At 43.0% G+C, this 13,480-nt stretch overlaps 1 protein-coding gene across 34 annotated transcripts in view; it reads left to right on the forward strand.

The window, feature by feature from the left end:
• Nucleotides 1-13,480, forward strand: part of MAP4K4 (mitogen-activated protein kinase kinase kinase kinase 4) — a 209,743-nt gene that overhangs the window by 148,336 nt on the left and 47,927 nt on the right. For all 34 annotated transcript variants that reach the window (XM_058278220.1, XM_058278207.1, XM_058278215.2 and 31 more), the window contains exon 13: nucleotides 11,246-11,407. In XM_058278220.1, the coding sequence (XP_058134203.1) occupies nucleotides 11,246-11,407 (162 nt within the window). The remainder of the gene's footprint in view (nucleotides 1-11,245; nucleotides 11,408-13,480) is intronic.

The following is a 13,480-nucleotide window of genomic DNA, read 5'->3' on the forward strand; positions in this document are numbered from 1 at the left end:
AGTACATATTGGCTCAGACATGCTTGGGAAAATATAATATGGAAATCTCTTTTCAACATGCGGTTTTTCAATTTGTTTGCTTTTTTTAAAAAAAAGAATGATTTTTTTAAAAAAATTATTTATTTATTTATTTATTTTAATTACATTATGAAAAATATGAGGTCCCATTCAACCCTACCGCCCCCGCCCCCCACTCCCCCCACAGCAACACTCTCTCCCATCATCATGACACATCCATTGCACCTGGTAAGTTCATCTCTGAGCATCACTGCACCCCATGGTCAATGGTCCACATCATAGCCCAGACTCTCTCACGTTCCATCCAGTGGGCCCTGGGGGGATCTATAATGTCCCGTAATTGTCCGTGAAGCACTATCCAGGACAACTCCACGTCCCGAAAACGCCTCCACATCTCATCTCTTCCTCCCATTCCCCACACCCAGCAGCCACCATGGCTACCGTTCCCACACCCATTCCACATTTTCTCTGTGGACATTGGATTGGTTGTGTCCATTGCACTTCTATGTCAAGTGAGGGCTTAGATTCCATATGGGTACTGGATGCACTCCTCCCGCTTCCAGTTGTAGACACTCTAGGCTCCATGTTGTGGTGGTTGACCTTCTTCAACTCCATGTTAGCTGAGTGGAGTAAGTCCAATAAATCAAAGTGTAGGAGCTGAAGTCTGTTGAGGCTCTGGGCCTGGGTGTCATATTATCAGTCCAGAGATTCGAATCCCCTACATATATCTTAAACCCAGCACCGACTACAATTCCAATAAAGTAGCATGCAAGTCTTGTGAAAAGAGATCCCCTCTGAGTCCAATTCCATCACGCAGAAACACCAGCTCCAAAGAAGGGCTATCTGTCATGGCAGTGAACCCCTTCTGCCATGACCATAGAACCCGTGGGTCTCTTTATCCCTCAAAAGAACCAATACCTGGGGTTGTATCTACCTTATCTGTCTCTTAGACTCTGTTCAGTTGTACATAGGGGTATTCCTTCTGACAACCTCCAGACTCTTTTTTAGAGACTCACAGCCTTATAATCTCATTTCTCCTTTCCATTTCCCCCTTACATTAGGTCAAACAGCTTCCCGAAGTCATGTCATTATATGTAGACAGGTATATTCTGCTGTTCCGCATTGAATCTTTAATTCAAGGTCATTTTCTAGTTGCTTCTTCAGCTGGTATGTGGTAGTGATCCCTCGGTGCCAGGGAGGCTCATCCCCGGGTGTCATGTCCCACGCTGGGGGGAATGCGTCGCATCTACACGCTGAGTTTGGCTGTGAGAGTGGCCACATTTGAGTAACATGCAGGCTGTCAGGAGGAAACCCCCAGGCACAATGCTACTCTAGGCCTTGTTCTTATTGCAGGTGTATAGGCTCAAAAGTGTAACCATTAGTATCACGAGCCCACTGTTGGGCCCTCTTTCCTTCCTGGTTCTTGCCGTTGCACCTGGAGGATTGCCGCTGCTCTCCCAGGGCCCACAACAGTGACCCCCCGGCCAGGAGCCCAGTACCCCCCCAGCTGTTGTTTTTGTTTCCACTATGAGTATATATAGACATTACCATATACCCTGGGCATATGCCCTGTATAACTCCCTGTCAACCATATATATCCTGTCAATAACATCCCATATCAGTATTCCTCTGCTGCCATTGTTGAACCACTCTGTGATCCAAAACTTCCCGTAAAATGAATCCCAACATAATGTCAGCTTCAGAAGAGTCTTAGATCACCGAAATTCATACATACAATATACAGTATTTCCCCAGATCCACCATAAAACCTTTTCCCTTGCACAGCAATAATCTTTCAACTTATTCATATCATATTTCCTGAAACTGATGTACAGATTCCAACACTATAGTTTTCAAACAAGGTGACATTTGTGCTTACTATGTGGTCCATATTTTAGGCTGTACAGTTTTCTAAATTTTTTAGTTATCCTATGTTTTGTCTTATGGTTTTCATTATTAGTCTGTCGTCCCCTATATGTTTTTGGTGTAATATTAGCTGTTTTATATTCATCCTCGTGTACTCTCACATAACTCCTCTTTTGCCCCCTTATTTACCTTTGTTCCATCCATTCCACATCCATTTTCCCCTCCCCTTAGGGCCCACAACGCCTGCCAATCTAATACCCTGGGAGCCGTCCTTTCTCACGAGAGATACAGTTCTCTCTATTCAACAGCATTAGTCTTCCCCAGGAAATGGGTCCACCCCACCCAATGGTAGAACCCACCTTGGCAAAATGAGCCTTCAGCTATTCCCTCCGGAGTCCGTCACGCATCAGACCATACCCCCTGAGCGTCCTAACCAGGTAACCCTCCTACTTATACTTTGATACGTTTTACTCAACATTTAGTTCTCAACGAACTTCTGACACTCTCCCATATTCCTATGTTGCCCCTCCCTCCCACCTATTTCTTGGACAATATTACCCCTCTTCCCATCCCCAGCCCCCCTCAAACCCAGAAAACCCCACCCGAAGGTAACCCCTTGCCCCCATTTTGTCCCTTCTTTGTGCTCATACTTACTGCCAGCTCATCACAGATTCCACCCCTGCAGACATTAACTCACATCCTTCCTCCACCCCCCGATTTCCTGTAAGCCACTTTTCCAGACTCTAGCTCTCTGAGGCAGTTAACTTATTTCATATCATTGAGGTCATATAGTATTTGTCCTTCAATGCCTGAGTTGCTTCACTCAACGTAAGATTCTCAAGGTTCATCCATGTTATCACGTGCGATTGTAGTGTATTGGTTCTTACAGCTGAGTAGTATTCCATTGTGTGTATATACCACATTTTATTGATCCACTTATCTGTTGATGGACATTTGGACTGATTCCAACTTTTGGCGATAGTGAACAATGCTGCTGTGAACATTGGTGTACATATATCGGTTTGTGTCCTTGTTTTCAGATCTGATGGGTATATACCCAGCAGTGGTATTGCTGGGTCATATGGCAAATCTATGGATAATTTTTTGAGAAACCGCCAAACTGTCCTCCAGAATGGTTGGATCCTTCTGCATTCCCACCAGCAATGGATGAGTGTTCCCCTTTCTTCACATCCTCTCCAGCATTTGTATTCTACTGTTTTTTCCATGGCTGCCAATCTTATGGGAGTAAGATGGTATGTATCTCATTGTAGTTTTGATTTGCATTTCCCTGATTGCTAGAGATTTGGAGCATTTTTTCATGTGCTTTCTAGCCATTTGTATTTCTTCTTTGGAGAAGTGTCTGTTTAAGTCTTTTTCCCATTTTTTAAATGGGTTGTTTATCTTTTTGTTTTCAAGATATATGAGTTCTTTATATATGCAAGTTATAAGTCTCTTATCAGATATATGGTTGCCAAATATTTTCTCCCATTGTGTGGGTTCCCTTTTTACTTTCTTGACAAACTCCTTTGAGGTGCAGAAGGCTTTAATTTTGAGGTAGTCCCATTTATCTATTTGTTCTTTTGCTGCTCGTGCTTTTGGTGTGATATTCATGAAGCCATTTCCTATTACAAGGTCCTGTAGATGTTTCCCTACACTGCTTTCTAAGGTCTTTATGGTCTTGGCTCTTATATTTAGGTCTTTGATCCATCTTGAGTTGATCTTTGTATAAGGTGTGAGATGGTAATCCTCTTTCATTCTTCTACACATGGCTATCCAGTTCTCCAGGCACCATTTGTTGAATAGGCCATTCTCTCCCAGTTGAGAGGGTTTGGTGGCTTTATCGAATATTATATGGCTATATACATGAGGTTCTATATCTGAACTTTCAATTCGATTCCATTGGTCTGTGTGTCTCTCCTTATGCCAGTACCATGCTGTTTTCACTACTGTAGCTTTGTAGTATGTTTTGAAGTCAGGAAGTGTGATTCCTCCTATTTCGTTAAAAAAAGAATGATTTAAGTAAACAATGACATCAGTTTGCAAAAGGTAGGACTTCAAAGGACCATTCCATGTTTATCATTTGGTTTTTTTTTTTTAAGATTTATTTTTTATTAACCCTCCCCCTCCCCCCAGTTGTCTGCTCTCTGTGTCCATTCACTGTGTGTTCTTGTGACCTCTTCTATCCTTATCAGCAGCACCGGGAATCTGTCTTTCTTTTTTGTTGTCGTTGTGTCATCTTGTGTCAGCGCTCCCTGTGTGCGGCACTATTCTTAGACTGGCTACACTTTCTTTCGTGCTGGGTGGCTCTGCTTACGGGGTGCACTCCTTGCATGTGGGGCTCCCCAACGCAGGGACACTCCTCCGTGGCACGGCACTCCTTGCACTCATCAGCACTGCGCATGGGCCAGCTCTACACGGGTCAGAGAGGCCCGGGGTTTGAACCGTGGACCTCCCATGTGGTAGGTGGACTCCCTATCCATTGGGCCAAGTCGGCTTCCCTGTTTATCATTCTTAATGGGATAAATCTGAATAGGTGTGTTCATTAAAATCTCCTAGGTTTAGTTATTTGAAATCATAGGCATAAAGGTAACCCAGTATGGATTGATGTTATTTAGTTGATGATGTATGTGCTTTACTTTTTGTCTTTTTTTTTTTAAGGTTTTGATGCAAGAGGCAAACTTTTCACATTAATTAGCCATTAAGATATATTCACTAAGGACTTTCAGGACTTTCTTTTAACTCTTCATCCCTCTTTCCCCCACACCCACTGAAGGCTGGTTCTGCTTGTAGGGGTTTTATGGTTGGTAGTTTAAATTCTTACTCTTGGTCAAATATGCAGTTTCTAATATTACAGCATTATATGGAAATGGAATTGGTAACTGCAGTGTCTTCCTGGCCTTTGGTCTCATCCGCTGTTATGACCTGCTTAGTGGGTTGGCCCTGAGGAGCTTAGCACTTTCTACATTGTCTTGTGGTTGTTTGCCTATGTGCCTCATCTTTCTTATTAGATTTGGAGGAGAGGTTCTTTGTCTGATTGATCTTTATACACCCATAGTGCTTAACAAACTCATCAAATGGATGAATTGGTCTTCAGTATTCCATCCTGTGCTCTGGAAAAAAGGGCCAATTTTGATATTTGCCCATTCTAAGGTGAACCCTTTGTCTTGGGATCTCTCATTTGATATCCGGAGCCACCTTAAAGTACTTGAAAGACGGTTACAGGATGTGCTGAAAACAGGGCATGCTTTGTAGAGCATGAGGTGCTATCCAGATGTCACTGTTCAGTTCAAACCTTTATAGTTGCAACTTCCTGGTGATTGTGAAAAGGTTTCTTTAGGATTTGACCATGTAGAGAAAGGAATGGATTTTTGATGCTTTTATTACTTGATAAATCTTTGGAATAAAAGTCCCAACAGATTTATTTGGGATGTCATGTGTTGTGTGAAGAGAGGGTGTGTTCGATTCAAATCAAAGAAGTGTTTATTGCACTCCTTTTAGGAAAGCCATGTATGGTATTTGCTAGAGGGGAAATCAAATTGCTACACCATGATTCCTTCTCTCAAAGTGCTTATAGTCTCTTCCTTATTATTGATCTAGTAACCAAAACATGGTGCTTCCACATGAAACAAAATGATTAACAGTTGAGGTTTTTCAACTCTTGAGCAAAAGATGCTGTTTGCTTGCTGCTATTTTATGATGGGTGTATTTTGAGTAAAACTTTCAATAATAAATCTTGATTATGTTGACTTTGAAGAGCATTTGTGCAAAAACAACTTGATGGATCGAATGTGTACTTACCACTTTCATTGAGAAATCCGACTGAAATAATGCCTGAAAAACTGAAACTGCTAGAAACAATAGGGAAAGTGGGAACAAGAAAAGAGACCAGATTGTGAAGATTGGATAGAGTGAACACAATAAGAAGGCTGATTCTTACTGTAGATCCTGGGAGAGTCAGAAATGGGAGGTATTAGGAAGAACTAAAAGCAAGAAGATTGCTTGAATATCTATCTGTATCTATCCATCTGTTTGGTACAATTAGACTCCCCTACCCCATGCTGCTAAGCTACTATGGCTACTGTGTGCCTTGCCCCATACCCCACATCCAGGAGCAGATATATGCTACCTAGAGAAAATGAACCACAGAGACTCAGGGCTTGGAGATTTCTGGCACAACTAAGTACACACAGAGAGAGATCCTGAAAACAAGGGCATCAAGTGAAACTCTAAATACTAATCAGTGTGACTGCAAGTGCTCTCATCTCATTCAACTCTCAGAGTGCTGACAGCCATGCTTATTGCAAATTCTACCTCCTTTTCCTACATCCTTTTTTTCAGCCCAGGAAGAATATTGGGAAGATTCCCAGATTATTGAGAAGGTTCCTCTCTGGAGAAACTGATCAACCCAGGGGAAATAATTCCCCACCAAGTGATCATGCTTCCTCTCAATCACCTTACTCTGAATAGTTGCCAAGTATTATCCATTTATACAACTCTTACAGTCTTCTTTTTTAGTGTCTGAAGTATGAATGGGCAACCAAGATCACAGACATGAAAATCTTTAACATGAAAGATGGATTCCAAATCAGATAGACTAGGAATGTGAAGGAAGTAGAGAATGTAAGGAATAGAGAGAAACATCTCACACATACACACATACACATATACAAATCCTTTAATATCCTTAGAAAGAAGAGAGAAGATGGAAAATTAAAACTCTCAGTGTGCATGAGGAGGGGGCAGACAGAATAGAACAGGAAAGAAACTTAAGAGGCAGGCTATGAGGTCTAACCTCCGTTTAATAAATACTCCAGGCTCTGAATCGAAAGGGCTCACTGAGTGCCCAGGATAAGGAAAGAAAAAGGGCCCACCCAAAGGCTTGCACATCATCTTGAAATTTTAGAATATTGGGGAGGAAAAGAGGATCCTAAAAGCTTTTGTGGGTCAGACAGGTCGGGAGCATGAGGTGGGCTCTGTACTGAGTACCAGGAATCCGAGTGGTCTCCACTATACAGGAGCAGCATCAAAAAGAAACCAGAAGGTGATGTAGCAATGCCATAGAAATTCTGAGGGAAAATGGTTTCCCTCAGGCAAAATTATCCATCCAGTGTGAGGATAAATAGAGATTTTCAGATACGCAAAGTCTCAAAAGTTTTTTTTATCTCTTCTTCATTCTTCTTCTCCAGCAACATAAGAGGAAGATAAAAGCTACAGTGAATGGAGAAATTCCTCTGAAGGAGAAAGTCCATTTGAATTCCCAGGAATCTGGAAGGTGAAGTGTAAAATGATTAGAGAGCAGACAGTCTAGGTTGATGCAGGAAAAGAGGGCCTCAAAAGGCTTCACCTCCAAGAATAAAGACCACCTTATTCGTGTAACTATGTTGAAAGGAGTTTTATGATAGGTCCCTAGAAAACCAGGCCCCCCTCTCCCCGCCCCAAAACTCCTTGAAGAACAGTAAGGAAGTATGCTCCTTTGTGGCTTGGCCATGAGTGTAGTTTTCATTTAACCAGGAATTGTCCTCTGATTATAGTGAGAGTATGGGGTGAGGTGGTGCAATGGATATTCTTTAGAAGAAACATAAATGGTATCTAAATAGAAAACATTTTTTAAAAAAAGGGCTCTATAAGAATGCTTTTTTTTTTTATTATTATATGAATAAGAATGTAAAAACTATAAGAAAAAGCAAAAGCATTGAAAGTGAGAATTAGGCAGTAAGAGGAATGGTACAACTTATTTTTTGCTTAAACCTATAGTCCTTTCTGACTTTTTAAAAGTATCCACTTTATAATTTGATTAAATTTTTAAAATATAAATGAAAAGAAAAACATTTGCATTACCTGTAAAAAGCTTTTAAAATTTGCCTCTTTAGTAGCATTTAGTTAAATGCAGTAGTTAGATCTCCTGCTGGGATGGGAGCCCTATACTGAATGCAGTTGCAAACACCTGAGAAAATGAGGCACACAGACAGACACTACTTTCACACTTACTACCTAACAAGGGAAGGAGTGCTCTCACTTTCAGTCCTAGTCCACGTGGCCAGAGGTATGCTGAAGTTCTGACAATCCCTGAGACTTTAGGTGACAGCAGCTCAGGGTGCAAGGGAGGAAGGTGAGCTGAGACATCTGCCAGTGTAGTCACTGTAGGTGCAAGGGCCAGCATGTGGGAAGTCAGCTCTGGGACTTGTTGAACAACTAAGCCTCTGCTCCCACTACCCCTCCACTCCTACCCTCCTCTGCTTTTTCTCTGCACCTTCCCCCTTTTTAAATTTATTTTTATTTTTTTTTTAATTTTTAATTTTTTTAATTTTTCTCCCCCCCCCCCCCACCCCAGTTGTCTGTTCTCTGTGTCTATCTGCTGCGTGCTCTTCTTCGTCCGCTTCTGTTGTCAGCAGCATGTTTCTTTTTTTTTTGTTGCGTCATCTTGTTGTGTCAGCTCTCCGTGTGTGCAGTGCCATTCCTGGGCAGTTGCACTTTCTTTCACGCTGGGTGGCTCTCCTTACGGGGTGCACTCCTTGTGCGTGGGGCTCTCCTATGTGGGGACACCCCTGCGTGGCACGGCACTCCTTGTGTGCATCAGCACTGCGCATGGGCTGGCTCCACATGGGTCAAGGACACCTGGGGTTTGAACTGCGGACCTCTCATGTGGTAGATGGACGCCCTAACCACTGGGCCAGGTCCACTTCCTGCACCTTCCCCTTGAAGATACAGTGGAAACTGGAATCTTGAGCTGGGTGGAGTTGGATGCTAGACTGTATCTGCACTCCCCAGCTGTGTGCCAACCATTTTCTCCAGGCCCTAGCATGACAGCGTCCTGAACCTTTTTTCTTCTGGTCTTGCTGATTTCAGTAGCTGCCTAACAGCAGAGGCACTGGCAGAGACAGGGCCAGGGCTTGCTTTGACGTGAAAGCATTTCAGTGACCGGCATGGTATATAAGGAGTAGTAGTGAGCACATGTGTGTGGCTGTGGTGGGGTGTGTGCTTTGTCACGTGGCATTGTTAAAAGTGATACAGGAACTTGGAAAGGTTTTTGACCATGCATTTCTGTACAACAAATTGAGCATGATAAAGTTATAGCTACCTATGCTATTGTTCTGATTATGTGCATTATAAAATATGCAAAAATATCACTTTTAAAAGGATGAGCTAAAAATATTAATAAAATTCCGGTGTTTTCTTCCCAAACTCTTTTTTTTTTTTTTTAAAGATTTATTTATTTATTTAATTCCCCCCCCTCCCCTGGTTGTCTGTTCTTGGTGTCTATTTGCTGCGTCTTGTTTCTTTGTCCGCTTCTGTTGTCGTCAGCGGCATGGGAAGTGTGGGTGGCGCCATTCCTGGGCAGGCTGCTCTTTCTTTTTCACGCTGGGCGGCTCTCCTCACGGGCGCACTCCTTGCGCTTGGGGGCCACGCGGGGGACACCCTTGCATGGCATGGCACTCCTTGCGCGCATCAGCGCTGCGCCTGGCCAGCTCCACACAGGTCAAGGAGGCCCGGGGTTTGAACCGCGGACCTCCCATATGGTAGACGGACGCCCTAACCACTGGGCCAAAGTCCGTTTCCCTCTTCCCAAACTCTTAATAGATTGTCTTGTTTAAGATGACTGATGAAGAGAGACGGCCTCAGTTTGTCACTTCCCTCTTCTAGTCTCTCTCAGTGTCTCACTGTATCAGATCACACCCTCCCTTGACCCAGGGTGGTGAGCAAGGAGTGGATGCGCCCACATTTTTAAAAGAGGAATGATTCTTTTAACTGCTTATAAGACCTTATAAAAAAAAGTCTCCATTTAGACACCATCTGTTAACTTATTCCAAAGAATATTCATCACACCACTCATCCTGTGATTCCTAATTTCTAGGACAGACACCCTCCTTCCCACCACGCAGCACCCCACATGTCCATTGCCATGAGTTAGGAGACTGACTCACAATTTCATTGATGGTGATGTAGTACTCAACTGAGCGAGGACAGATTACCAAATAAGTCATTTCTGTCCAATTTCACATGTAAGACATTTTTTAAAGTTTCTCAGGTAATCATTTTTGAACATCTACTTTGAAAATGAATCCTAGTTGGGGGAGGGTGGGGACAGAAGGAACACTTATTTAACCTATATTAAATACTTAATACATTGTGAAGTCACTATGAGTGTTTGTGCCCAGTATACCTAATAGCTTACCTCAAACCTTCTTGCTATTTAGTAGTCAATCTCAGTGACCCAGATAAAAGCAGTGGTAATAATACAGGCCTGCTGTGTCTGAAAAATTGTTTACCTATGTATCTTCTTGACCTGTGCTCTCCAATGGAGTAGCTGCTAGCCACATGTGGCTATTTAAATTTAAATCAATGTAAATGAAAGTAAGTTGTCCTAGCAACATGTGGCTGGTGGCTGCTGTATTGAGAGTACAGATGTACTGGGTACAGACAGCACCCATCTTGAGGCCAGCATTTTCACAGTCACTGGACAAATTGATATTAATTTCGTTATACTTTACGGAAGTGCTTTATTGACAGACCATCTGGAGCTAGTTGAGACAAGCTGTCAGTCGCATGTCCCTGCATGTGACATTGCACCATGCTGTGGGTTTACATAAAACAGTCTGGATTAAGATAGGTGGGCACACCTGGTCTGGTAATGGAGTGGCACTTTCTGCACTGTTGGCAGTGGGCAAGATGGTGTGTGGTTAAGAACATAGCTCTAGAGAATGGCTGTCGCAGCACAGTTTCCTAGCTGATGACCTTGGACAAGTCGCTGAACTTAACCTGTGTTCCTTATCTGTAGAGTAGGGATGAAATGCTAACTCACTAGGGTTGTTGGAAGGCTTATATCAGGTGAAGTAAATGGACTGAAGACTACCAAATACTTAGCAAGGTTCCAGACTCATAATAAGCACGTGCCTAAAGGTAGTTTTAAAAATATTTGTAGTAGTAATAAAGGTGCTTGTTATCTTGCCTTTCCCTGATATATACTTCTTTTTTTCCTGTTTTTTATTCTTTGTCTCCATTTCTTTGTCCTCCTTCTGTTCTCCTTTGTTCCCTTTTATTTTTCTTCTGTCTCAAGAACCTTGGATAACTCTGTAGTGACATCCAAGGATAAAGCTTCCCTGTTCCCTGGTCGCTGTGAATAGTGGGGAATAATTGCTATCAAAATGAAACCAACCCCTATAGGACTTACAGAAACACAGGGTCTAGAACTAAAATCTGTGAGGAAGCTGGTATATTGGGAGACTAAGGAACAATTTGAAAATAATTGGCTAGTAGAAAGGGGGTCCGTAAACTTCCCTTATTAGCTTCTGCCTGTAAGTGGTCAGTAAACTGTCATGGGCTTGGAAGAGCCCCATTAATTCACCATCTCTGCTTTACATAGCAACAAAGGCGAGAGCGTGAAGCTAGAAGGCAGCAAGAACGTGAACAGCGAAGGAGAGAACAAGAAGAGAAGAGGCGTCTGGAGGAATTGGAGAGAAGGCGTAAAGAAGAAGAAGAGAGGAGACGGGCAGAAGAAGAAAAGAGGAGAGTTGAAAGAGAACAGGTTCGTTCACAAAGACTGTTCCAACCTATTAGTTTGTGAGATTTGTTACCTTTTGTTGATCCTGGGAGCCTTGGGGTGAATCCCCACATCTTCATGTGCAGGTGCAGACATCTTGAGTCACACAGTTGAGACCAAAGGTCTCTTGTCTTTAAAAAAAAGCTATAAATCATTGCACTTTAGAAACCTCTTATTAGTATGATACCTGAAAGATATCCAAAGATAGCCTGAAATACGTAGCCCCAAATATCTGGATAATTATCTCTTTTAAAAATGAAGTTAAAGACTAACAAGAAATTTTTATGAGTTTCTTATAAGAAAAGTTTGAGAAATCTAGTGGCTAATTGAATGTTGTAATATATATGAAAAATAATGTAGCATTATTACTTTGTAGCATTAGGAAAGCTAATAACATTGGTACTGTTCAGCCAAAAAATATCAGATTTTAGTAATATTTATACTATTTCATTAATGCCATACATAGTTTTATTTGGAAACTCCCCTTGTTTCCTGAACCACCACCTGTGCAAACAAAATATATTGACTCTGCCTTTTCTTGTGCATTTGGTTAGTGTGAAGTCAGTCCCTCACCTCTCTGCCCTTCATGTCTTTGGTCACTGAGTGAGTTTTGAATGGGGGAATAATATCTGAATGGAGACCAGTTTAAATAATACTTGACTTAGATTTGTGCCCCTCTTAGTTGTTTTGAGGAGTTTAAATGATGCTCTTTATCTGTTACCATATTTGGCATTTCTGGCCAGTGAATTGTGTGGTTTTTGTTTTTTAATACTCATATTTGGGGAATTGAATTAACTAGCTTGTTCATCACTGGAGGGCATGCTGAATGCAGTTGTCTGATTTTATGGATAGCACATATTCTGCACCTCTTCCTTTAAAAAGAACAGCATCTGGAGGTGGGGCAAGATGGTGGCTAAGTAAGGCATATCAAGAGTTGATTCGTCCTACAGGGGAGTTAGTGATCTAAACAGAGATCTCTCTAAATTACCTGTTTGGAGGGCCCAGGAGACCAGAAGAGCATCCTGCAACATCCTTGAAAGAACAGAAGGAGGAGACTGCCCATCTGCAGTGAAGATTCATGAGGAGAGCAGAGCACTCCACAGCAGGCCCAATCCTCCACTGGTGGTGCAAGCCACTTCGGGAGCTATTCCATGGCTGTAGGGGGAAGCTCCATTTCCTAGAAACTGGGGAGGAAGAGATAGTTGGGCACTGACTTAAGCTACTGATTAGTCAGTTTGGCTGGCCAAAGTATGATCCTAAAATCAGCTAAAGTTTGAGCCTGTCCAAGTCTGAAAAGACGCCAGTAGCCACCATTTTAACTCTACTGCTGGCACGAGTGGAAGTGGGGCTGAATTAAAGTCACAGTGCTGATACAGACTAGCTTCTTTCCACCCAAATCAGACTGCAGCCCTAGCTTAGGCCTCAGCCCCATTTCGGGCAGGGAAGAAGGTAGGGGGCCCTGCATCAGCTTCTATGGGCAACTTAAGGCACTTTTGACTGATATGTACTCAATAGTCAGACACCTAGGGCTCCATTCCCACCCCAATAGGATCCGAGAGGAGCTGTGTTTCTTTAGCGTCTGTGAGCAACTCCAGGCGCTTTTGGCCTGCGAGGACTGGTTTGTTGAGTGCTTTTGATTCCATCTCCACCCCTACCCACCCCAATAGGGTAGGAGGGGGCTGGTGTTTCTTCTACCTCTCTGGGCAACTGCAGACACATTGGGCCTGCACAGACTGTTAGATGCCTGTGGCTCCACTCCTACCCCTGATAGGAGAAGAGGGGGGCCCTGTTTCCCCAGCCCCTCTGGGTAATTACAGGAGCTTTAGCCACACACACTGAATAGTCAGACACCTATAGTTCCATCCCTGCCCCCCCAAGTAGGATAGGAGGGGAGCTGTGTTCCCTTAGCCTTTCTGGGCAAGAGCCTGCACTGATGGGTACCAGTGCATCCCACCCCCACCCCCCAAATAGGATACAAGGGGACTCATGTTTCCTCAGCTTCTCCAGGCCACAGCAGGCACTTTTGGCCTACAGGGGCTGAACTGTTGGGCTCCTGTA

This window comes from Dasypus novemcinctus, chromosome 17, assembly GCF_030445035.2.
Source record: "Dasypus novemcinctus isolate mDasNov1 chromosome 17, mDasNov1.1.hap2, whole genome shotgun sequence".
Taxonomy (NCBI): domain Eukaryota; kingdom Metazoa; phylum Chordata; class Mammalia; order Cingulata; family Dasypodidae; genus Dasypus; species Dasypus novemcinctus.